The sequence below is a fragment of the Equus quagga genome, chromosome 16, assembly GCF_021613505.1.
Source record: "Equus quagga isolate Etosha38 chromosome 16, UCLA_HA_Equagga_1.0, whole genome shotgun sequence".
NCBI lineage: Eukaryota > Metazoa > Chordata > Mammalia > Perissodactyla > Equidae > Equus > Equus quagga.
In genome coordinates, this window is record NC_060282.1 from 54,791,344 (window position 1) to 54,818,940 (window position 27,597).

The 27,597-nt window shown below is 37.7% G+C and overlaps 1 protein-coding gene across 14 annotated transcripts in view; it reads left to right on the forward strand.

Moving 5' to 3' along the window:
* RP1 (RP1 axonemal microtubule associated) overlaps nt 1-27,597 on the forward strand; it is a 335,045-nt gene that overhangs the window by 163,975 nt on the left and 143,473 nt on the right. For all 14 annotated transcript variants that reach the window (XM_046641544.1, XM_046641545.1, XM_046641549.1 and 11 more), the window contains 2 exons: nt 2,065-2,277; nt 19,178-19,355. In XM_046641544.1, the coding sequence (XP_046497500.1) occupies nt 2,065-2,277; nt 19,178-19,355 (391 nt within the window). The remainder of the gene's footprint in view (nt 1-2,064; nt 2,278-19,177; nt 19,356-27,597) is intronic.

Sequence of the window (27,597 nt, forward strand, 5' to 3'; positions counted from 1 at the left end):
AATAAAAAGCTAGAGAATCTTACATTTGGGAACAAACAAACATACATATTTAACTTTTCTAACAATTAGAATATTTATACCCTTTGAGTGTTGTATATGTGTGATTATTTCACAATGCTTATGCTTCTTTCTTTATGGTTGTGAATTTGTCTTAAAAATAGTATCATATTAAAATAACAGCTATCATTTATGAGTTGCCTATTTTGTGCTGGACACTTTACTGAGAGCTTCACCACATACAACCTAAATTTAATCATCATAACAATACTGATAGATATTGTTATCTGTATTTTAAACATGAAGAAAAGATTTTCAGAGAAGCTAAGAATCTTGACTAGTATAGTGTAGCTACTAAATGGTGGGTCGTGAATCAAATCAAAGTCAATTTGTCTTCCAAACTTTTTATATAACACTTCATCACATTACTTTTCCCAAAACAAAATGATTTTTAGTGGTTGCATAATATTCAAACATAAAGGAAATACATACATTTGTTTATCACTGGACGTTTAATCTCTTCATTTTATCACCTTTATGTTACTGTGAAATATACTTTGACAAATGCCTTTGACCACATATTTTATTATTTTCTCTGCTTAGATAATTCAAAATTGAATTTAAATGTCAGAATATGAAACCTTTAAGATTCTGGGAACATACTGCCAAATTTCTTTCCAAAAAGGTACCAAGTTTTAATCTTGTGAAATTTAAGTCAATTATGAACTTAGAGGGAACAGTTCATATCACCATCCTCACTTCTGACTCAAACTTCAGAGTTCAGAGAACTCTGAAACTTCAGTGTTCTTTGAGAACACTACTGAGGTTTGATAATTCACTAGAACGACTCAGAACTCACTGGTTGCTGTTACACTCATGGCTATGGTTTATTTACAGAGTAAGGATTCAGATTAAAATCAGCTAAGGGAATAGACACCTAGAGCAGTTGAGGTAAAGTACCAAACACTGAACTTCTAGTTGTCCTCTCCACATGGATTCAGGACAGCATTACTTTCTCAGCAGTGATATGTAACAATATGCACGGAGTATTGCCAATCAGGGAAGCTCACCTGAGCCTTGGTGCCTGAAGTCAATGAAAAGCATTAGTCATTAAGTTGGTTCTTAAAAAAACTTTGGTAATTTTCTAGAGGAATAAACATCTAATTTTAGCGTTTTTGTTTGTTTTTTTTGCTAGCGTGGATTGCCTTTCCTTATCTTTAGTCACCATTTGTATTTGTCTTTTGTGACTTGTGTGTTTATGTCTTTTATCCATTTCTTTACAGTGTTAGTGTATTTCTAATTAACTTTCAAGAACTTTTTTTTGAAGATTTTATTTTTTCCTTTTTCTCCCCAAAGCCCCCCGTATGTAGTTGTATATTCTTCGTTGTGGGTCCTTCTAGTTGTGGCATGTGGGACGCTGCCTCAGCGTGGTCTGATGAGCAGTGCCATGTCCGTGCCCAGGATTCGAACCAACGAAACACTGGGCCTTCTGTAGCGGAGCGCGTGAACTTAACCACTCGGCCACGGGGCCAGCACCTCAAGAACTTTTTATATCTTCCACTTAAGCTATCAATTACATAGAATTTACTTAAATATACGCTAGTTGTATTCAACATCTCTTTTCATTCATTCATTCATTTATTCCTACATGCATACTTTTAACTAATATCCATATAGTGCATTTCATAATTCAGGTGCTCTTATAGCACACTATTTTTATTCTGCTTTATATTAGTATTAAAATTGTTTATAGTGATTGTGAATTTCTTAAGAGGAGTGTTTGTGCTTTATATCTTTTTAAAATCTCTGTAGCATGTGATGCTGACCTTTATACTCTCAATAAATAATGACTGATGTAAATTATAATCAGTCAACCAGACAACCTCCTTTAGTTTTGTTTAGCTTTGCATAGCAATTAAATTATTTATTTCCTTCTTCTGCTCATTTTTAACCACCAGACTTTTGGTAAGATTCTGATCAATGCAACTTCTGTAAGAGAATGGATCTTCCCCTACAAAACATGAGCTTGTTATTTATTGCCTTTCTGTTCTGTTTATTGCTCTGAAGGGTATGTTCCTCAACAGTGCTGTGGTTCTACTTGCTACAAGTCTATGCCAGGCCCTGTGTATCCAGCCCGATGGAAGCTGCACTGGAGTGGGGAACCAGTCTGAAAAATCCTACTGGAAAGTACATAAAATCAGCTCTGGGATTTGCATGTTTGAAAGTGTGAAAAATGCACAGATGTATCTGAGGATTAAGGATGGCCAGTGTGATGGAACAGTAAGCATCTGCTCGTATTTTTCTCAGCAAACGTTTAAGACATTTGCCAATAATAGATAGGAAAATGGCACTTTCTGAGTATTTCGTTTTTTACTTTTAATCTATGAACATTCCGGGAATCGGATATTATATATGGTAGTCCCCCTTGACTGGTGTTTTTAATAAGTGGGGAGGGCAGCTGCATGCTTGGTATGATTAGAGAGGGATCCTCATCCTTTAGACACAGCTTCTGAACTATAATGTGCATACAAATCACCCGGGAATTGTATTAGAAAGCAGATTCTAATTTATAGAGACTGCAGTGGGACCGGTGTGTCTGTTCCCAGCTGTTGTTGATGATGTTGGTCCACAAACCACACTTTGAGAACCAAGGCTCTAGAAAGTCCCAACTCAGCAATATTTCCTTACTGCTTCTTTTGGTGCCTGAATTTCCACCAGTTGAAACCCTGTACTTTAAGCAAGTAATTTTAAATTCTAAATATTAGGGGTTCTTCTTTAACACCTTAAGACTTAGGAGGGGATGTGGAAGGTAACTAACATAGCATCTTTTGTATATTCATAGTTTTCTTAGGAGTTGAGAGGCATATAAGATCATACATTTAACTTGTCTATTACTGCGCTGTCCATCTGTTCTAACTGAAGCAGTTTAGTTTAAACTATATCTTTTGGATAAACTCCAAGGTGCTCCCTCTCCCTTTCTTCTTACCAGTATGGCATCTGGCTATATGGGAGCATTTGCATGAGCTTCTCTGGGAGGGAGAGCAAAGGTTTAGACCATTCATGGTCTCTGTGTCCCTTTCTTTGCTGTGGATCAGTGAGTGTGCCTGGTGAGCTGCACTGATGTTCACAATGCAAAGGGGAAAAGCACACACACACACACATTTAATTAGCATCCTTGATTGACTCACAAGAGCACTGTAAAGTGGGCCGTATTCCATTTCACAGAAGACGACGCCATGCTTAAGAGACAGAGTGTCATGCTTATGGTCTTTAAACTGGTAAGTGGACTAGTTGATGTTGAAATCAGGGAGCATTATTAGTATGGCAAGACTAGTTGAAAGTATGATTTCATCTAATGCTCAGTCATCCTATGGGGGAACATCAGGAAGGAATTTTTCCTTCATTTCACCAACATCCACAAAGTATACAAACCTTTCTTTTCTGGAGTTCATAGGAGTGTTCAGAATTGTGAGGTAGATACTGTGTTACTACACGGCACATGTTTTGGGGTATGTGTGTTTCGAAGTTGTTAGGGAGAATTTTATGGGAGCACAGATAACTGTCACTCCTAAGTGGGAATGGGCCAACACTGGAAATTTGTGTCTTCCCTAGATGACAACCAAAGGGACAGCTCACTGCTCAGTAACCTTCCATTTAGCTGGCTCATACACAAGTTGGATAGTGATTTTCATGGTTCTTCCATTTTTCCCTTTCCTGTCTCTGTAGACCTTCTCTGTCTCTTCCATTTTTTTCTCAGTGTGCTGTTTATCTTGTCCTTCCAAGTCAGTAAATTTCCTCTGAAGTGTATAGCAGAATCTTGACTCTTTCTGCCCTACTCTGAATACTCATGCTTTTTTTCTTCTCCTTTTCCTGTTTGTGCTATGGGTGACTCTATCTGATTAGGCTGAAGGAATGGAAAAGGTCCTTGGTGTTCAATCAAGATAATTTGGTGAACACAGGAAGATGAGTGGAAACTTACGGATTAATACATAGAGGTGTTCTCCTGCCACAAAGGAGCTATTGGCATGCTCACTCTTCAGATGAAGCAGCTGAATGTGAGCCTGCTTAAGTAAGTTGTCCAGAGCTCCCCAGGCAGTGTCAGAGCTGAGAGTCTGTCCAGGTCAGTCTGTCTCCTAAGCCCCTGTGCTGGAGGATTCATTATAACAGGATAGAAACACTGGGTTGACACCCATGAGGGCACCCTCATGAGGAGACCAGGGTCAGGATACGTAGAAGGGAAGTGATTTCAAACACGAAAGCAAAGTTTTCTTCTTCAGCAATTTTCTTAGAACTAGTCTTGTTGACAGCTTCTCAGGTGAATGATGGGGTGTGAAACTGTGTCCTCTCAACCTGTCCTGTGCTTTGCATGAACGCTAGGGATCCCCCTTTCTTTCCCCTCCCTGATGGACTTCTCAGGATGAAAAGCTAGGTTCCACATTTTCTGTGTACTTTGGAACTGAAGTGGGCAATTATATTGGAGTTTCAAATCCAAGTATCACTTCTTCTTAAAGATATTTAATAACTTGAAGAAAGCAGAGGCATTTGTTCTGTTTGCCTTTGGACAGAGATAGCCAAAATGGAGAACCCAGGGAGATCTGTTAATAGAGGTGAAGGAGCATAAATGGTTTGATTACATGGAATTTTATATTTAAAACATTAATAAGGAATTCATACCATTTCAGAGTATAATGCAGAGATTCTCTAGGCCTTTTGGAAATGAGCATTCCATATCTTGATTTCATATAATTTATCCAGAGGGTTAAGGTCATTCTCCTGAGGTCTTGTAAGGTAACACATATGTGTGAAGCAGGAGCTGAATGGAAAAGAGACTGGTAAGGGGAAGGGGAGGTTGTCTAAAAGGGCAAACCAGAAATAGGCCCACGTAAGTCAAAATCTTGCATTTGTTGACAAAAATAATCCATAACCAATCTATAAATAAAAATTGGGGTGAGTTTATTATGAGCCAATTGTGAGGACCATATAGCCTGGGGCCTTCCTTCCCCAGGGAAGGAAAGGCACCACAGAAGTGGGGGAGTACAGAGTGGTTATATACTGTCAAAGAGCATGCATCACGTATGATTGAAATGTCCCTTTTACAATAGTCACAAGATTGCTCTGTCACCACAGTGATTGATGGACACAGCAGGAAGCAGGTCTACTGTCTTAGTGGACACAGCAGGAAGCAGGTCTGTTGTCTCCAGATGGGTGGTCACAGGGTAGGTGCAGTAATCAGTTGCTAGGCTAGGGAGAGATGCTTATCCTTAAGGAAATGTCAATGTAGGGGAAGTTGCATCTTTATCTTAAGGCCATTTGTTCTTGCCTTTGGGACATAGCAAATGCTTAAAGCAGATATACAATGTATGCTCAACAGCCATATTAGCCCCTTTTGGAAAAACAAGGTCAGGCTGAATTAGGTTTATACCAAATGGCTTCCTCATATACTCCAATATATCCTATTGCTTGTCATTTGTTTGTCACATTTAACAACCAGTTCGATACACTGCACCTTCCACAAGTCAAAATCTTGCATTTAACAACCCGTTCATAAATTGCAGCTCCTACAAGTGTAACTTTGGGGAAGAGCAAGGAGTAAAGGAGCCTTAGGCTCCAAGATGGGGATGAGGCATTGGCTGGCCACATTATCAGTATCCAGTTTTTCCTACTGAGATCCAGTACCTACCCCGCAACCCGAACAGTGGGCTGTGACTTCCAGAGGCTCTTCTATGCTGGAGCAGCCAGAGCACCAGGGAGGAACTAGCTGGCTCAGACTGCAGCTATTTACGTTCTAAAATGGATGTATTTCAATGTTTAAGAAATGGATATTGCTTTACTAATGCCTCCCAGTTCAATATCGACCCCCTACCACACACACACACACACACACACACACACAAAGGGTAAGGTGTGTGTAATCTTTGAGGCTGCAAAGGAAATCTTACTATTTTTTTTTTAATGTCAATAAAAATCTTCAGCTTGAGGTAAGGTTTTGGAGGTCTTCCTGGCCTATGACATACCTATTCGTGAGTTACTTTTGTCCATCTGCCTCCTAAAAATTGAGGGCTCAAACATTCTGTAGAGGTCTCTAGCTTCCTGGTGTTTCTGTTAAAAATTCCAAACCTGTTCTTGGAAAAATTATTGCATTGAAAAATTATTGCTAAAAGATTTGAAATTTTGCTAACCTGTTCTGATGTATAGCTACAACTTTCTGATTTTGTTTACCTACTTGTCTCTTTACTCCATGCTTTATAAGCCCTCTCTCCCTTTCTTTTTTTCAGGTATGAGGCCGTTCTTGAGGATTTCTTGTAGTGGGGGGTCTTGTGGCTACGAACTCCCTGAGCTTTTGTTTATCTGGGAAAGTTTTTATTTCTCCATCATATTTGAAGGATATTTTCACTGGATAGAGTATTTTTGTCTGAAATTTTTTGTCCTTCAAAGATTTGAATATGTCATTCCAGTCTCTCCTAGCCTTTAAGATTTCTGCAGAGAAATCCACTGAAAGCCTGATAGGTGTTCTTTTGTAGGTTATTTTCTTCTGCCTTGCTGCCCCCCTTAGTATTCTTTCTTTGTCATTCACTTTTTCCAGTTTCACTACTATGTACTTTGCAGTAGGTCTTTTTACATTGACATATTTAGGAGATTTGGTTGCCTCTTTCACATGGATTTACATCTCCTTCCCTACGTTTGGGAAGGCCTCTGCTATAATTTCTTTGAAAAAGCTTTCTGCTGCATTCTCCTTCTCTTCTTCCACTGGAATACCTATAATTCCTATGTTGCATTTCCTAATTGAGTCAGATATTTCTTGGAGACTTTCTTCATTTCTTTTTAGTCTTAGTTCTCTCTCCTCCTCTGTCTGGAGCATTTCAATATGTCTATCCTTGATTATGCTGATTTGCTCCTCTATGATGCCTGCTGGAGCCTCAGGGAATCCATATTTTGTTTTACCTCATTGATTGTATCTTTCGTCTCCAATACTTCTGATTGATTCTTCTTTATAGTTTCAATCTCTTTTGTGAAATAGCTTCTGAACTCGAATTGTTTCTCTACCTTCTGTCTTAGTTCACTGAGTTTTTTGATGATGGCTATTTTGAATTCTCTGTCATTTAGATTACACATTTCTGTGTCTTCAGGACTGATTTCTGGGTACGTATAATTTTCTCACTGGTCTGGAGATTTAATATAATTTTTGATACTGCTAGAAGGCGTGACTCTGTTCTTTCTCATCCTGGTGTTATTTGGTTGTAGTTACCACCTGTCACCACTGGGTGGGGGTCAAGAGCCCCATGTTCTGAGCACTCTGCATTCCACCAGGATCCCAGGTGCTGGAACCGGTGCTGGGTGGGTGGGGGAAGGGGTGCTTTCTTCTGTGTGCTCTCATGGGCTTACTTGCTCTGCTTTCACTATCAGCTCTCCTGGGGTATTGACTTGATGAGGTCACCCCCCACCCCCAATAGCTTTCACCCTGGTAGGGGGCTTCTCCCTAGGCTATGAAGGACCCCAGGGATATTTGATATTCCCATGATCCAGTGTCCCCTACCGCCTCACTTCCCTCTTGGAGGAGACTTCGCTCAGTCCTGGATCACAGTCTTTTGGTGAGGGTGTGAGGTTTTCTCTTACCTTGTTCCACCTCCTCCAAGGGGACTCCAGCCTCTCCACCCTCTGACATATGGCTGTGTGGGTCTCTCAGATGTCTTCTGTGTTGTGTGGATGTCCTTTCTTGGAGTATGAATGTCTTTTTTGTTGTATTGTGGAGGGGAGAGATCACTGGGCGAACTCTCTCCACCATGATGCTGATGTTGCTTTCCTAAAAGATTTGAAATTTTAAAGAGCCTTTCCATGAAGCCAGAGGCTCCTGAATACTCTGTAAATCCTAGGAAAATGTGCCTCTATTGTGGTCAAAGATGAATTTCCTGATATTGTAACAAGATCAGCAAGGAAAGCAAGGAGAGGGGATAGACTAATATTTTGAGGGTCTGTTGTATGGCAAAGGCTGAACTAGCTCTCTTACATTTGTAATGACATCCTTTAACACCTAAGCTAATACAACAAAACAAATAATTAGGCAGGAAAGCAATAGTAGCATGGCTTTACCTAAAACTGACCCATGTAAATGACATAATGACTCCTTTTGCATAGTTATTTAAAGATTGGCCAGAATTAATGGATTTCTATTCTAAATTTAATGCTTCTATCTATGAGGCATAGTCTGGATCAGTCCTATCCTAGCTTTTCATTGGGATTGGCCTATTGGCTATGGCCTCCCACACATGCTCTCACAGGACATCAGGGTCAGTGTGGGCTCCTCCTGTGGGTCCCGTGTAGTCACTTGTTTGGTGCATAGAAGACCTGTGTAATTAACTGAGAGCTGGAGGACTCTGAGGCTGCTCCTGGTGGCATTTACCATTTAAACAACATTGATGTTTAACCTTTGCTTTGGTACTTTTGTAGAAAAGAGCCTTCTCAGAACTCTCATCATTTGTATTTTACTTCTGCTACTTCCATTGTAGTGTTTTCTTTATATTATACATTGTTTAGGTGACTCATTGATATGGTTGTCTGACTAAAATTCTCCATCTAAAATTTTGCTCTTAGGTCTTTTTTAGTCAAAATGCATATGCTTTTTTGTTCTTAATAAATGGTATTGCCATAACAATCAGGCATATTATTTTTCAGTTTCATTGTATCTGACCAGAAATCACTAGGCTGGAATGACATTACTCTTGAAAACAGAATGGTAATGATCATCTTAATTACTCTCATTTACATATGTTTAGAGGCTATGCTGAGGCATGCTTACAATCCCAAAGGGATTTAAGATGCATTCAAAGGTAAAGTATAATGTGTGCTCATATGACTATACCTTAAAAACGTAACAGTGCCTCAGTCCTGGTAGCTACTCGACAAATGCTTATTCTATAAATTGAATTGAATAAAAGCATTAATGTTTCCAGGATGTCTGCCATTGTATATTTGAAAACATTTCTTATAGGCAAACATACTTAGGTTTATTTAAGTCAAGCGATGCTGATCCTGTAACAAATGTTTCTATTTCCATTACTATAAAATTGTTATGCTGTAGGAGTAAATCACTTGAATAGATTTCGAAGTAGTAGAGATTCAACTTGGCAACGAATAGAATGCAGTTCACTAGAGACAATTGTAAGGTTGTTAATGTAAAGAAGAAAAACAAGCCCCAAAACAACATGAGTGGAACTCATCACTAAGCATGAATGCAAAGGAAAAGAAGATGTAGGCGTTATAGGAAAAACAAACTAAAGAGTGGTAAATGTACCAAAGACACATAACACAGACACACCTCACACTAGAAGGATCCTTGTTTATGGGCAAGAGTTTAGTATGTAGAAACTAGCAAAAATTCTCTCATCTAATTTTGCCTTTTCACTCAAAATATATTTCCATACCTGCAAATCACTAAAAAGTTAGAGATAATTCATATTTTTAAGAAGATGTATATGAAGCATGTAGATGGGCTATGTATACACAATGCTAGATTAGAGGGTTGAAAAGTATAAAATTCAGTGGAAGTTTTATGTAAATGCTTAGTTTTATATAAATAATGATAAATCATGTTTTTAATGAACCTGTGCCTCTGAACTGTGAACTTCACAAGTGCTGCTTAGTTCCAGGATGGCTAGAGTGGGCTGGAGTTGGATATTTCCCTTCCCCTAAGTCAGGTAAGCCCTGATAAAGCCCCCAAAATTAGGCCCTGATTAACTAGTTTTTCCTGTGAGAAGTCTTTGTTAAGAAGAACAGAGTGCTCTGGTGTATTTCAAAATCATTCATTTTCCCCTCTGCCTGCCAGAAGCATGAGGGGATTCGTCTCTGATATTTACTTTGGGAACCTGGTTGAGCTCCTGGAGGTAAAAGTATGAGGGTCACCCTATGACTGGACCCATGGAATTTTAACTCTCAAACTTGTCTACAGTGAGCCTCCAGCAATTCTTCAATTATAGTTCAAGTTTCATACCTGGGCACTGGTTCCCTCATTGGTTTATGCTTATGACTCTCTGTGCTGGTGAGCTGTAACTCCCTGCATTTCCCTGTCTGTGTCTCCAGCTCTGGAGCAGTGGTTTGCCCTGTGTCCTCCCTTCTCTTGTGGATCCAAAAACGGTTGTTGATTTTTCAGTGTGTTTAGCTTTTTACTTGTTAAGATGAAGCGGTGACTTCCAAGCTCCTTACATGCAGAACTGGAAACTGGAAGTCTAAATCATGTTTTACTTAATCAAAAAATGTTAATAAAATTCTGAGATAAATTTTTTTTGTTTGAATTTTCTAGAAAATCATCTAGCATTTCACTGTTACCGTAGACCATAGTGTATGGATTAATTTTGATCTTTGCCACATGAAAGAGGCTTAAGGAATATACAAAGGGGCTTGAGGATAGAAATGAAGATTTTCACCCCCTCAGGAGCAAAGAGGCTTGAAGAGAGGAATAAATCACTGAGTGATTCATCCTGAAAAAGAGAAGGCTGATGAGTGGCATTAATAATACTCCAGCATAGAACGTATGCCACTAGGATTTGAGCATCATGGTGGAGAGATTTTTTGGTTTGTTTGTTAAAATCTCCCAGACTCTTCAACAAGGCCTGACATTTGGTAGACGCTCAACAAATATGGAATGAATGAGAAGATAAAATATTACTTGGTGATGGTGACTAGGAGGTGTCCTTCTGCAAAGAAGCCAGATAGAGGGAAATGGGCATTAGATGTTGTTTTAGCTTATACTGGTGTGAGCATGCATCAGATATTCCAACATGGCTTTGTCCAGTTGGTATTTGTTGTTAATGTGTAGGAGGACACACAAAGTATATGACCCTTTTGCATCCAAACCCCACTATTTTATTTTCCATTTCCATTTCATTCATCAGTTTATATTTTGATTAAGGATTAATCAGAGATTTTTTTTAATGAAAGAAGGAAAGAGGAAATAAAGCAATCTCTAAAGGTTTATTGTTTTATTGTTTTTTTTTAAGATTGGCACCTGAGCTAACATCTATTGCCAATCTTTTTTTTTTTCTTCCCAAAGTGCCCCAGTACATAGTTGTATATTCTAGCTGTAGGTCCTCCTCGTTGTGCTATGCAGGGCACCGCCTCAGCTTGGCCTGATAGGTGGGGCCATGTCCACGCCCAGGACTTGAACCAGTGAAACCCTGGGCCGCTGAAGTGGAGCATGCGAACCTAACCACTTGGCCATGGGGCCGACCACAAGGTTTATTGTTTAAACATTTAGTTATATTAAATTTTATTTTCATTATTTTCACTAATGGAAGGTTAAAAACTGGTGGCTAGTTCACGCACTCAGCTTCAGTGGCCTGGGGTTCACACGTTCGGATCCTGGGTGCAGACCTAGCCCTGCTTGTCAGGCCATGCTGAGGTGGCATCCCACATAAAGTAGAGGAAGAGTGGCACAGATGTTAGCTCAGAGCCAATCTTCCTCACACACACACACACACACACAGAAAAACTGATAGCATTCCTCAGGTGCTTACAGTCTATTGGAGGAAAAAAATATGCACACATCAGTGATCTAGAGAACAATAGCCAATTGTTAATCCAATTCAAGTTATGATTTAATGCTTATGTGAGGGCTCGGGAAAGACAGATTGATTTGAGCAGGTGAGTCAGGAGAAGTTTCTTTCATAGGGGAAGGAAAATGTCTTTTTCTTCCATCCTTCTGAATTCTCAACTGAGGCCCCTATAACAAAGGACAGATTAACAAGAGAAAAGCATACAAATTTGTTTAATATAAGTTTTACATGACACAGGAGCCTTCATAAGGAAATAAAGACTTGAGGGAGTGCTTAAACTCGGACATTTTTTGCTAGGTTTGGTGAAAAGTGAGAAGTTGTAGAAACATGTGATAGGACCAAAAAAGAGTATGAGCGAAGTGTCTTAAACTGAGGGAAACAGCAAGGCCTGCTCACTCAGATTCCTCTCAGCATCCCTCTGTTTTCAGAGATAAGGATGCTTCTTTCCTGCTGGTATGGGGAGGGGACCTCTCACATGAGGGTCTTATGACCTGCTTCAGAGGAAGATCAGAAAATCCTTCCTGCACCTTCTGTTTTACAGATTCCTTCATCTTGAAATATTCAATATACTAAGGTGCCATATTTTTGGAGTAGTGTGTCCTGAACCCCATCACCTGGAATGGCAAATTTTAGATGGAATAATCTAATTTTTCATTATCAAAAAAGAGAAGGGAAGACATTACATGAACAAATTATGAGGTTGGAAATTAGCAAAAAGTGAACTTCTTTTTTAGAGTTAACAAACATTTATTGAGTTTCTACTGAAAGGAAGAAAGTGTGCCCATTGTTAGTGCTACAGTAGATATATTCAGACATGCCCCCTGCCCTCAGGGAACTTGCAATCTAGAAGGGGAAAAAAAGAATGTAAACAGATAATTACATTAGTCTAAAAGTACATTGACAGAGGTTAGGTACAAAGTTCAGCATTGATAAGGAAAGAGATATGTCAGGGAAAGAGTTTTCAATTGTGTGAGTCATGGGCAGTTGCTTGAGGTCTTTAATGTAAATTGACATCCCTTTTTTTTTTGCTGTGGAAAGATTTTCCCTGAGGTAAGATCTGTTACCATTCTTCCTATTTTTCCTTTTTTTCCCTCCCCAAAGTCCCAGAGCATAGTTGTATTTTCTAGTTGTAAGTCCTCCTAGTTCTTCTATGTGAGTCACCACCACAGCATGGCTACTGACAGACAAGTGGTGTGGTTTCGCACCTGGGAATGGAACCCAGGCCACCGAAACAGAGTGTGCCAAATTTAACTACTAGGCCATCAGAGCTGGCTGAAGATGACATCTGTTTTTAGTAGGATATCTGTTTCAAGTTTGGGGAGATAGTAGACTGGTAAGATAAATCCGGCCTCTATATAGAAGACCAGGTAGTTTATGGAGAACCTAAAGTTTGCAAGAATAGCTATGAGAATACTATAACAAAACACAGTTTGACTCAAAAGCGCACGGTTTGCCTAAAGTACACTAGTAGTTCTAGCATGTTCCAGTATGCTTAGCTCAGTTGATTGATTTTTTTGCAGCCAAAATAATGCTTACATATCTTGGTTTCTATCTAGTTCAAAGGTTAGTTCCTTACAGGTCAATAATAAGTCAGGGTTTCTTTTATTTTTTTTCTTTTCCTTCATCCTTGGTTGATACCTGGGTGTAAAATCTTGAAAAACAAGTCATGAGAAACAGCCACTGGACATATATTCTTCTTCAGGCCCACACTGGGTCTGCTGCAGTGTGTCTGATTTGGTTTGTCCCTCGACATCTCGATCTGATATAATTTCAAATGAGGCTGATATTGTAGCCTGAACATTTTGGGTAATGTTGAGCTTTAGATGCCTACCTAGCCTTTGTGTCTCAAAGTTTCCAACTCTGTGTCCAACTTGTAGCAAGTCCAGCCCTCTCCCAGGTCACTAGTTTTCTCAGTGCTTGAGCCTACCGCTGGGGCATGGGATAACTTCTGGATCCCCTGATGTCTTTATGTGGGTTATGGAGAAGCTAGGATGCTATATCAGTGTCATCTGCTCAGACTCCTCCCTTAGACATTTCTAATTCATCTTCTTGATGGCCCCATATTGTTCGGTACTATGCTGAATACTAGGATGCTATAAGGGAAATACTAAAATTTCTCGGAATAGCCCCTCAGTTTTTGAGATTCTCCCCTACAATATACATGAATGTTTCACTGCCCCTTAGTTTTCTGCTACACCAAGAATCAGCTTCAAGTGGGGTTTTAAAAAGGACATCCCGTCTCTCTTCCAGACCATTTACCCCAGGCCTCTCCTCTCAACACCAGATGGATTTATCTTCTTCCTGTGGGGTAGAAATTTCCTCTGTGTCATATATGGTATCTACCTTTTCAGGGCTTTATCATTGAAACTCTATGGTGTCCAGTCCTCCAGGCTCAGCTCTAAGTATATAAAGTCCAGTTCTGGAATTTCTTTTGGTAACCATTTTCTCTCACAATAAAGCTTGTTTTTGCAAAGGAAAAACACCTCCCTTCTGATTTCTTATTTGACATAGCTTTCTTAAAACTCTTCTATTTGGAAACTTCTATTTGAGCAAATATTTATTTGTTCTAGGCTAGATTCTACTTACCCAAGACATAATGATTACTATTGATCCAGTAGGTTGGAGAGTCTTGTAACAATTAGCAGTGACAATATATTGGTTTAAGAATCCAAAAATATGATTCTCACTTCAGCTGGTGGTTGTAGTGATCTAGGCAAAAGGTGATGTGGGACTGAGATTTGGGAAGTAACAACTAAATTGAAGAGTTTGTCAAATTTGATAGATATTGTTGTGGAGTAGTCAGTGGGTCTTAATGGCTAATTAAATATTGGTGGTGAAAATAAAAAGAAAAACTCTCAGCAAACTAGGAATAGAGAACAACTTTCTCAACTTGATAAAGAATATCTACAAAATCTTGGGGCCAGCCCGGTGGTGCACCAGTTAAGTGTGCACATTCTGCTGTGGCAGCCCGGGATTCACTGGTTTGGATCTCGGGTGCAGACATGGCACCACTTGGCAAGCCATGCTGTGGTAGGTGTCCCACATAGAAAGTAGAGGAAGATGGGCATGGATGTTAACTCAGGGCCAGTCTTCCTCAGCAAAAAGAGTAGTATTGGCAGCAGATGTTAGCTCAGGGCTAATCTTCCTCAAAAAAAAAAAAAACAAAACAATATCTACAAAGTCTTATAGCTAATACCATACTTACTGGTGAGAAACTGGATGCTTTTGCACTGAAATCAGGAACAAGGCAAGGATGTTCACTCTCACTGCTCCTATTCAAGATTGTATTGGAAGTCCTAGCTAAAGCAATACGATAAGACAAGGAAACAGACTTTATACAGATTGCAAGGAAGAAATAAAACTATCTTTGTTCACAGATGACTTTATTGTTTATGTAAAAAAATCCAAAGAATCAACAACAAAAAAACCCTAGAACTGATAACTGATTATAACAAACCTGCGGTATACAAGATTAACACACAAAAGTTGCTTTCTTATATACTAGCAATGAACAATTGGATTTTGAAATTAAAACCACAACACCAATTACATTAGCACACAAAAAAATACTTAGGTATAAATCTCACAAAATATAGACAGGATCTATATGTGGAAAACTATAAAACTCTGATGAAAAATATCAAAGAAACTAAATAAATGGACAAATATTCTGTGTTCATGGATTGGAAGACTTAGTGTTGTTGGCAGTCCTTCCCAACTTGATCTGTAGATTCTCACAATCCCAATCAACATCTCAACAAGCTATTTTGTGGATAGCAACAAACTGATTCTGAAGTTTATATGGAGAGGAAAAAGACCCAGAATAGCCAACACAATGAAGAAGAATAAAGTTTAAGAACTGACACTACTCAACCTCAAGACTTACTATAAAGCTACAGTAATCAAGACAGTGTGGTATTGGTAAAAGAGTAGACAGATCAATGGAACAGAATAGAGAGCCCAGAAATAGAACCACATAAATATAGTCAACTTATCTTTGATAAAGGAACAAGTGCAATCCAATAGAGAAAGGATAGGCTTTTCAACAAATGATGCTGGAACAATTGGATATCCATATGTAAAAAACTGAATCTAGACACAGACCTTACACTTTTCACAAAATTGAACTTGTTTATTGCAGCTTTAGTCATAATTAACAAAAACTGGAAGCAACCAAGATGTCCTTCAATAGGTGAATGGATAAATATTCCATCTGTACAATGGAATATTCTTTAACACTAAAAATAAATTAACCATCAAGCCATGAAAAGACATTGAGAAAACTTAAATACATATTGCTAGGTGTAATATACCAGTATAAAAAGGCTACAAATTATGTTTCTAATTATATGACATTCTGGAAAATGCTAAACTATAGAGACAGTATAATGATCAGTGCGTTCTAAGGGTTGAGGGGAGGGTAGAACGGATGAATAGGTGAAGCATAGGCAATCTTTAGGGCAGAAAAATTAATCCTGTATACTACTATAATGGTGGATACTGGGCATTATGCATTTATCAAAATTTATAGAACTGTATAGCACGAGTGAAACTTAATGTAGGCAAATTAAAAAAAAAATCATTCAAGAGGTTTAGAAATCCCAAGAAGGAATGCAGTCTATGACAAGAGAATTTAACTATTAAAAATGTGTGAAACAAATTCTATGAAGGGGATTTGGGGAAGAAATCCTGACCTAAGTATCTTTGGAAATGAATGGAGTCAGTAAGACTAAAAGCAAAAGGTAACTGCATGTAAGCACTGTACTCTAGCGATAAAGTTGTATCCCATGGGAATATGGGTTAACAATTCTGATACCACTACAAATGTATATTGGAATAGAACAACTATGTAAATGGGTGGCAGATGGTGAGAGCCCGGTTTCTTATTGTAGGAGTCGGAGTTTACAGATAAACAAGGGGAGGAAGCAAGAATGTGTGGTAATCCATTAGAATTGGAGACATCAGTATGAATTCATGTTTAGTGGAATACAAATGCAAATGGTTGCATATAGAAATATTTACAAATAATATATATACATGAGTTAGTATAAACACATATATTTTTCTCTGTTAGGTGAGAGGACCTAGAAGCAACAGCAGCCCAGTAGCAACATGCAGACCTAGTGCCCACATCTTGGTTTCTAATAACATTCTCCAATAAAAGGAACTAGGGCTTCTTGGAAAAGTGGCTGATCCTAGGTCTAGGGGGCAGGAAACATACAAGGTGAACTTGAAGCATCTTGTAATGCCAGGAAGTAAAGAAGTATTCAAAAACAGCCAACACAAACTTACTTATGGGAATATGTCAGAGGGACCTGGATGCCAACTGAAGGATCTCCCAGTGGCCAAAACTGAAACAATTTGAGCAACAAAGTAAATAAAGCAGTATTGGATTATAACCCAAAGGAAAAAGTAAATATTCATGAGTCTATAATGATACACACAAATGAGTAAATAAATGGAGAGAAGAGACAAATTTCCCGTGCAGATGAATTCCAGAAAAATTATGTGAAATATTCTGCCTTCAAGGAGGTGGAGCATAACTTATGCACCTTATGTATGGGCTGCACATAGTGACTTCCTTCCAAAGAGTACAGTATGGAAATGAGGGTAAAAATAGTGACTTTCTAGTAGAGAAATCTGACAAACACTACCTTAGCCATGTGATCAAGGTCAACATCAATAGAGATAAGTCATGTTGGTAGAATGCACCCTTGATATGATATGATGAAAGCAGCACGTCACCTTTATGGTCTCCCTCCCAATATCTCATAACCCCAGTCTAATCATGAGGAAGAGATCAGAAGTATTCTAGTGGGGCATCCTACAAAATACCTTACCAGTATGCCTCAAAACTGTCAGGGTCATCAAAAACAAGGAAAGTCTGAGAAACCGCCACCGCCAAGAGGATTCTAAAGAGACATGAGGACTACAGGTAATGTATCCTGGATGGAATCCTGGACAGTAAAAGGATATTAGGTAAAAATTAAGGAAATTTCAATAAAGTATTAGTAATGGATCAGCATTGGCCTTAATTGTAACAAATGTATCATACTAATGTAATGTTAATAATAGGAGAAACTGGGTGTGAGTATATGGGAACTCTGTACTATCTCAGTTTTTCTGTAAGTCTAAAACTATTCTAAAAAATAGAATCTATTTGAAAAAATAATAATAATAAAAGGGAGCTTCAAGGCTACATACTCGAAGAACAGGAGAGAACTGAGATTCTGTTGATCATTGTTAGAAATCTGCAAAGGGGTGCATACTGATAGGGTAGATGAGTTTTTTCTTTTGTAAAGGTATTAGAGAGTCATTCAAGAAATTTCCTGAAGACAATTTGAGATCTGTCCATATCACTTTTCTGGTTAAAATGCTTCAGTGGCTCCCATGGGCTAAAATAAGGCTTAGACTCCCTATGTTGCATACAAACTGATCCTGCATTTCTGGATTCACTTCCTTCTCTCTGTCCAGCAACATCAGGAAGCTTGTTCATCCACACACTGTGCTGCCTGCTGCCTCTTAGCCTTGGTTCATGCTGCCCCTTTGCCTGAAATTCCCTACCTTCCATCCCTCACTTTCCTCTACTTAGCTGAGTTGTTATTTAACACTTCTCAGCTTCACCTTCCTCAGGAAGCCCTTCCTATTTTCCTGAGTTTAGTGCTTTTTTTCCTCCCCAAATCCAAGGAGTCCATCTCTATGCTATTTGCTTTACATATTATATTGTTATTATTTGTATGTGTGGTTGTGTCCTCTACTCGGCCGTGAACAAATCAAAGCCAAATTTTTATTGTATCCATACCACGAACAGAAGATAGGAGTTGCTTAATTCATATTTATATTATGAGAAAGAAACAGACAACACACATAGTTCTTACCTATAGGCAGCTCACATTTGAGGGTAGAGATCAAATTATAATCATCTTTTATAAATAATAGCTGCTATTGGAAATTTTAATTCATTCTTACAAAATTTGTTTTCTATAACTCCTCAATCTCATAAGAAAACTTTTTAAAGCAATATAGATGAAAAATGTGAAATATTTTCTAATAAGAGATTATAAATGCCTTAAAAAAAGAAGTTATTTTGATGCTCTGAAAGGTATGTTGATCAGTCCTAGGCATCTAATTCTCGAATGTTTTGCTATACAGTCTTTGAGTAATTTATGTGAACTGTATTTACTAGTGAAAATTCAATCCAGAACATGTGGGATAGCACAGAAAATTGATATATATTTGTACCTATGATAAGAATTGCCCTCTTTTCCATCATTATTTTAGAGTAATTTCCCAAAGGAAGATTTCACATTTTAGTATTATCTATTCATTGATAGAGATAGGCAACTCTGAAATGAAATATAGCATACATTGCACTCTCCTTAAGTTGAAGTTCTTCTGTGATTCAGAGCCCTTCATCTGGGGCATACACCCTTGCCTCAGCCAATTACGTGGTCTCTGTTTCTGGATCATATGAAATGGGGTCAAGCACATGGTGCAATTTATGCAAAAAGGTTCTAGAATTGTCATGAGGCTTTGAAAATGAAGCAAAATAATATTCTTGTGAAATGACTGGTTTTAAATTCTGCCCTTCAGTGTTTGCTCATATTTATGAAATCATGTTATGTTGATCTTAGGGTACAGGAGATATTGACTGTCATTTTAAAATTAAGAAGAACTTGGAAAATGCATCTATAAGCCTGGAATCTGTGAAGAACCCAGGATTGTTTGTTGGACTTCAGTCAGATGGACAGGCAAAACCAGTTATTTATACCAAGAATGGAAGTGTTTTCTTCTATCCACAAGTCATCAAATGTATGTTTACTCTGAAATATTTCCATTATCATTTGTTTTTTGATGGTTTGTGTACAGTGTCTGATAATTTGATCACATTTTTACTCAGCAAATCTCTGCTGTTAGACTTTTTTGTCACTGTTATTCTAGAAGCAGTAAGACAAAACAAAATGAAGATCACTTACCTTAAATTCTCAGATATTTAATGTTGGTTATAGAGTTTTTTCCACATTAAACTCCTTTAAAGTTTTTGAAATTGGGTATGTGTGTTCATGTTTGTATGTGTGCGTGCACACGTGTATTTTGTTATTTAAGGGTATCTCCATATACACTAAGAGGAGATGGGGCTGTTAAAAACATTCTCAGCTTCATTGCTATTAATTTTTAATGTCACAGTATAAAATGAGGTAGAAAAAAGATCAACACAATGAAATTTGAATTAAAAATAGGGTTTGGAAAAAAAGTCTAAGGATAGGACAGAAATGTGAATATTTTGAAACTGATTTTTCATATCTTAAGTTCAGGTTCTCTAGCAAATTGAAATGAGGATCTGAGGACTTTATTTAAACAGTCTAAGCTCAGAATGTATTTACTTGAATACAGAGGCTAATGAGATACTCTATTGTGTTCTTAAATTATCTCAAAATTTAGTTTGCTATCTAATTTTGCCTGATGTAGTCCCATGGATTGTGGCTTAATTAAAATTTAGATGATTTTCTTAGTGAGTGTCTTATTTAACTTGCCTTTTCTTATCAAAGTCTACCTATACTTTATATGGCTATATAAATACTTGGATATTATATAGATATATATGTATATCCTATCTGTAGGGTATTTTATATATAATAATGGATAGATATATAAAATATTCTACAGAAGATAATTTAAAATAAGAACATAAAGAGCTTGATTTAACATGATGGCCCTGTTCTTTGTGTTATCTGCATCAGTTCCTTTTCAGTCTTTAGTTGCCATATTTAAAAATTTTGCAAATTGTTGGGCTTGTACACCTTAACTTACTGCTGTCCGTACCAGCACTCCCCCCACCCTCTGTTTTTCCACAAGCTGGCACAGAGTGGTACTCCTACTCAACAAAATGGGTATGCCGTGTGTCTCCGGAGCTCTGAAGGGAACCAGATCACTTGAGAGGAAGCAGAAAGATAAGCGTGGAATAGAAGAAAAAGCAAGGAGAGACAGCTAGCAGGGGACAGCAACCATGCTGGAAGAGCACAGGAAGAAAGGAGAAATAATACAAAGGAAGGGCTAGTGAAGAAAAGATGAGAAAGAAGAGAGAGCAACAATTAGAAAAGGAGAGGAGGAATAGAAGAAAAAATAATTTGTGGCAATATGTAAGAGAGAGAGAACAAAAGTCATGTTTGACAACCTAGAATATCAGTATCAATAGAATCGATAGATATTAAGTCATTTTTTTTACAGGCTCTACCATTTAGTTCTATTACTAGAGCATAGAGGTTTGCGTTTTCTTCTCTATTTGTCAGCTGTATGGTCCTAGTTTAGCTAACTAACTTCAAAGCTCTGGTTTCTGTGTCTGTGTAACTGACATAACAGGAGTACCTTCCCCCTCTACCCAGTAGAACTGTTGGGGATCAAGCAAATATACGTATATGAAAGCTCTTGTGTTAGTAATAACGGCTAACATTTGTGGGCAGTTATTTTATGCCAGACACTGAAAAGCATGGGTTATATCATTTAATCTTACTTTGAAAAGTAGGTCTATCATTTTTTATTGTCTTTTGAAACCATACTCTTATTACTTGATAATGTTTTTGAAAAAAGAATTGAGTACCCTCAGCAATTGTGAGTTAACTTTAAAAGCTTATGGTCCATAGGGCTAGGGCTGATTCTTCTGATGATATATTGATTAAACCGGTGATAGGCATCTGTAGTCTGTTTATATAATTTATTTTTTCTTTTCTTTTTTTTAATACAAATAGTACATGCATTTGTGCAAAATTTTGAAAATAGGTAGCAGTTTATCCATAGATAAAAACTATTTACATTTTGATGTATATCTTTTAATGACTTTTTTCTGTGAAAGTATGTATTGTATATATTTATCTACCTTTTTCTCTAAATATACTAAAAGTATATTTTCAAACAAAAAATGAGGCTTAAGTCTTGTGTCTATGTGTGAAACAAGTTTGTGTATATATGTGAAACAATTTTGTGTGTTCTATTATTTAAAAAAATAAATTATTTTCATCAATAGACATAAATTTACACCATATTTTCAAATGAGTTGCATTGATGCATTTACCACAAATTATTTAACCAATCCCCTGATGTTGGATATTTTATTGTTTAATTTTTTGTTACTATGAACAGTGTTGGGATGATCATTCATGTATATACATATTTTTGCACTTGTATGAAATTTTTTCTTAGCATAAATTACCAGAAGTGGAATTGTTCACTCAATTCTTAAATCTGAATGTCCCATAGTGATTCTAGCAGTCTCAGAGATAAAAAGTGCAGTTTGGGCACTAGTTGTCCATCCTGTGGGGGATTGATTGCCTAGAGGTTCCTGTTTGTCCTGGTTGCACAGAGACTTTCTCTTGCCCTGACTTTGAGCTATCAGGTATCATGCTTAGATCTTACAGGTTAGCCTTATGATTAGATGCAAATTCCTGTGATCAACAAGCTCTTACTATTTGGATTAACCCATGAGGATAATCATGGAATTTCATCTGTTAGTTGGATTAACCTTTATGAAAGTTCTAGTGGATACTAGACATTCATTGCAGGTATCTCTTTTCACTTAACAACAATGAATGGGAGGATTTTCAAACATACTATAAAGCTATAGACCTCAGGTATAGAAAGATTATTTTTCCTCAAGGACTTTCCAAAGAATTCTAGACTTTCAAATTAAAAGGAAACTTAAAATTCTTATAATCATGCCATCTCAGTCATGATGATTTTCAATTTGTAAAGGTGACTACAGCACTGCTTTGTATTGATGTGATGTTTTAGCCCAATACATTATGTGTAGCTCATTATATATTTTGTCATCGTATGGGAATTCAAGAACCTAGATAGAGTCATGGACAAGTGAGGGGTAAAATTCTCTCTTTTATGGGTTCAGTAGGAAGAAGCAATTAATAGACTTAAAGGCAGAGAGCCCATTTTATAGGACGTGGTATAAATATTATATATGGAGACATTTGTTGACATGGCCTTCAGGCAAGAATCTTTGGAACATTACTATAAGTCAGCTGACCTTTGTGGCCTTGGATGACATTTTCAAGGTTTGGGCTGTCTTGAGGTAGTGTGTTCTGTATGTTACCTGTTAGTATTCTCAGAATTGGGAAAAACTGATAATGAATGTTTACAAAGTAGTTCTCTCTCTAATGTTGTGGACACCTGGATTGACCAAGAAGTTCTCGTTGATTTGGGGAATCTCACTACCAGTATCATAAATGTCAATGTTTGTACAGAAATAGACTGTTTTAAGAAATGTTAACCCTAAAGATGTCATTTCTAACTATACTGAGTCAACTTCCTGTTTTAATAAGGGCAAGAATGCTGGTAACATTGCTTTGGAAATTTTATTATAACATAGTGAATCCTAGGAATTCTGAGGAATGGTGTGGAAACACCAACATTTCTTCAAAATAGTTTCTAGTAATACTTTTCCATTTTCACAAGATGAGAACTACAGTGTTGAAGAAATCCGTATGTTGAACATGAGCCCTTTGGCTTTCACATCAAGTTTGTGTTTTCCCCACCTAGGACTGTAATGAAAAGCATACCTTTAGAATCAGTTGCTACAATTTCTCTAAGGGATTTATTTTGATTCTAATTAATCATTAGACTGCACACTTCAACAAAGGAAGCACAAACTATGGCTGCTGTACAGAGGCTTTTGTTTGCTGTATTGGTGTGCACCATTGGAAATTCTGTTTTGTGTAGATATTTATCTTCAGTTTTACCTACATTTTTCCTTACTTTTCTAGGTAATGCTGAATTTCCTGCCAGATCAGGCAAACAAAGGTGTAACAAAAAATTTAGAGAAGAAGGATGTGAGATAATAGCAAATATGTATATTGGTGTCTGTCCCCCAGTTGCTGGTACAGAGCTCCAAAACCCTTGTGAATTCCTAAGTGATAAGAGCACTAGGACCATCTTTTGTTCTAATGAGGCAACTATGGGTGGGCTCATGAATGGCTCCTGGATGGGCACTAGCCATCAGAAGGACCAATGACTAGAAGCTTGGAATTTTCAGTCCCACCCCCATCCTTTAGAGAGGGGAGAGAGGCTGGAAATGGAGTTAATAACTGATTGTGCCTACTTGAGGAGGCCTCCATAAAACCCTAGTAGTATGGGATTTGGGGAGCTTCCACGTCAGTGAACATATCTACACTGGAAGGGTGATGCACCCCAGCTCCATGGGGAGACAAAAGCTCCTATGCTTGGGACCCTCCCGGACCTTGCCCTATGTATCTCTTCATCTGGCTGTTCATCTGTATCCTTTGTCATATCCTTTAATAAACTGGAAAATATAAGTAAGTGTTTCCCTGAATTCTGTGAGCTGCCCTAGCAAATTAACTAAACCCAAAGAGAGGGTCATGGGAACCTCTGATTTATAACTCATCAGTCAGAATGACAGTTAACAACCTGGACTTGTGATTGGCATCTGAAGTGGGGGACAGTCTCATGGGATGGAACCCTTAACCTGTGGGATCTAATGCTGTCTCCAGGTGGATAGTATCAGAGTTGAGTCAAATTGCAGGACTCTTAGCTGGTGTTGCACACTTGTTTGGTGTGGAAAAAGACCCACACATTTAATTACCAGAAGGGTCAGAAGTGTTGTGTTCTTGTGAAAGCAAAGGAAACACACAGGAGGAAAGATTAGGGTTTTTTTTACTAACACATAAAAATGTCTTGGTAAAATGGAATTTGCCTTTGAGTTATCTAAACTTGCTGCCAATTCCCATCCAAAACTTTCCATTTTAAGGTATGTGAAATTCTTGAACCAGATATTGAGCAGAGAATTACCAGATTTTTGGGTCCAGTTATTTCTCATAACAATGAAGAACAAGCCACCAAAATGGATTTTCAGTAAGTTTGGAGAACAAATGTGATGTTCAGTTGATAGAATATAGCTCAACCCATTTTGAAGCTCAGTCTGATAGCATTGACCTCTTGATGACTAGCATGGAAGTCAGATGCTCCCCTGAAGTCCTTTCTGTCTACTAAGTTAGAAGTTATCTTTTGGCATTTTGGGGGGCCTCTCTGACCATAGAATACCAAACGGTAACATTTGTTCCCATCAGATCCTAGGATGCAACACAGTCCCTGATTCAGAGTAGGTTGTTGAATGAATGAATGGTGTAGCATAAGGTGAGTCAGAGTTCATATCAGGAATGTTGGGTTTTATTTTCATATGCTAGCAGTATGTTCCTAATTAAGTTAATTAACATCTCTGAACCTCTGTTTTGTCATCTGTAAATGGGAATGATAACATTGTATTACAGTACGAAGTTTCAGTCTGAATCTGTGAACCTTTTGAAATTGTGAGTAAACATATTTTGAGTAAACAAATTGTGTTCAAACGTGCATAAGTGTACATTTGAGATGGGAAGAAGCTCATGATTTTCTTCAGATTTTTAAAGGGATCAATGACTCAGAAAATGATTTTATGAACAGGATTTATTTATTTACAGGATTTTATGAAGATTGACAGGATGTTTATTTAAAAGATTATAGAGTTCCCCAAACCATTTTATCTTTTTTCTTTCTTTCTTTTTTTTATTTTTGCTGAGGAAGGTTCATCCTGAGCTAACATCCATGCCAATTATCCTATTTTTCAGTATGTGGACAGCCAGCACAGCATGGCTGCTAACAGCAGTGTTGGTTCATGCCCAGGAACTGAACCCTGGCCACCGAAGCAGAGTGCGCTGAACCTAATTACCAGGCAACCAAGCCTGGCCCATCATTTTATCATTTTTAGAATTTTTTCTAACTAGATTATCTATATGCAATAGATTGAACCTAACCCCCCAAAAAATCCCCTTGAAACTGTTGAAAGTTTTGAGTTGTTTGTATTTCAATACGTACAGAGATCGAGCAGCCCAACTCCATGGCTTTTTTTTTTTTTTTTTTTTTACAGCATTAGCTTTTCGTCGTAGTTTTCAAGAAGGCAGAGTTGAAGTTGTCAGGCACCCTTAGCAGTAAAGGGACTTGGATAGGAGAAGAGATAGTGGTAGGAAGAGAATAGTAAGGTTCAAGAGACTCCAGTGGAGACCTTTCTATGGGGAAGGTACCTGTTGTTTCCAAGCACGCATCTCTGAATGTGTGGCCCTGGCCTCCTTAGAAGCACCTGCACCTCATGTAAGTGTCTCCCTATACTTCTTGGTCTGGCAAGGCTCATGATCACATGATGGGCACCTCTCTATCCTGCCTATGATGATGCAGTCCTGTTGACTAGTTTCACGCACCAGGTAGAGGCTTGCAAGTCCATCAGTGTAGAGAGGCAAGGGTGGTATTTCAGCTCTCAGTGTCTGAGAGCCAAACTGCCAGGGTTCACATCCTGGTTGGCCTCTTGCTAGCTGTGTGCTCTCACAGCACCTGCACCAAATGCCTGTCCTCTATAAAGTGAGGATGAAGAGGACCTTGACTCAACGGTGGTGTGAGGTGACATGAGTTAACCTATCTAAGAGGCATAGAATAGTGCCTTGTACTCAGTAAATGCTATACAAATATTTGTGGTTATAATTATTAAAAACATGAAGAGCGCCTCGTGAATTTTTTTTCAGCAAGCTTTTAAAAAAGCTTTAGTCTTTTTTTTAGAGCAGGTTAAGATTCACAGAAAAATTGAGGAGAAGATAACAAAGATTTCCCATATACCTCCTGCCCTACGCATGCATAACCTCCTCCATCAACATACCCCATTAGATGGTATGTTTGTTACAATTGATGAATCTAAGTTGACATATCATAATCACTCAAAGTCCGTAGTTAACTTTATGGTTCACTCTTGGTGTTGTACATTCTGTGGAGTTGGACAAGTGTATAATGCCATGTATCTATTATTGTGGTATCTACAGAATATTTTCACTGACTTAAAAATCCTTACATTAATTAATTTTTGAAATTTGAACCCGCCTTGCATAACCTAGGATAAATCTTGTTTGGTCTTGGTGTATTAATCTTTTTATAGATTGTTGGATTCAATTTGCTAATATTTTGTTAAGGATTTTTATGTTTATGTTCGTCAGAGGTATTGGTTTTTAGTTTTATTTTCTTGTGATGTCTTTATCTAGTTTTGGTATTAGGGTAATACTGACCTCATAGAATGAGTAAAGAAGTATTCCCTCTGCCTCTCTGCTCTGAAAGAGATTGTAGCAAATTGGTATAATTTCTCCCTTAAATGTTTGATAGAATTCTCCAGCGAACCATCTGGGCCTGGTGCTTTCTGTTTTGGAAGATTTTTAAGTCTTGATTCAATTTCTTTAATAGATATAGGCCTATTCAGATTGTCTACTTCTTCTTGTGTGAGTTTTGGCAAATTGTGTCTTTCAGGGAATTGTTTCATTGCATCTAGGTTATCAAATTTGTGGGAATAGAGTTGTTTATAGTATTCTTTTATTATGCTTTTAATATGCTTGGGGTCTGTAATGATGCCCTTTCTTTCATTTCTAATGTTAGTAATTTGTGTTTTGTCATTTTTTTCTTAGCCTGAGTAGATGCTTATTGATTTTATTGACCTTTCAAAGAACCAGGTTTTGGTCTCATTGATTTTCCTCTATTGATTTTCTGTTTTCAATTTCATTTGTTTCTGCTCTAGTTCATGATGCTGTATCTTTTACAACTTAAATAGAGTTGATAAATTCCTGGAAAATAAAAGATCCCTCTCATTCCCTCTTTTAATCAGTTTTGACAAATCACTTAACTTCTCTGTGCCTTGGTTTCTTCACCTACAATTTGGTTAGGCTTTGATTTAATTAATTTATTGTATATTGAGAATTTATAATAAAAGTCATTTATATTACTACCATTTAGCTGTGCCAACTAGCTTCTGCAGCAAAACCTCTTCATTCTCTCTTTGATGAATTTACAGTCACAGTACTGTAAACCTTACAGGTAGGAGAAAGTTTGAAGAGGTATGAATGTGCTTACATTATCAGTTATCATAATGAGCCCATGGAGAAGGTTCTTAATGGATTATTTGGAAGTATGGAGGATTTGGAAGTTCTGTTCATTCCCATTGTTCCAGATAATAAGCCCACCCTTATAATTC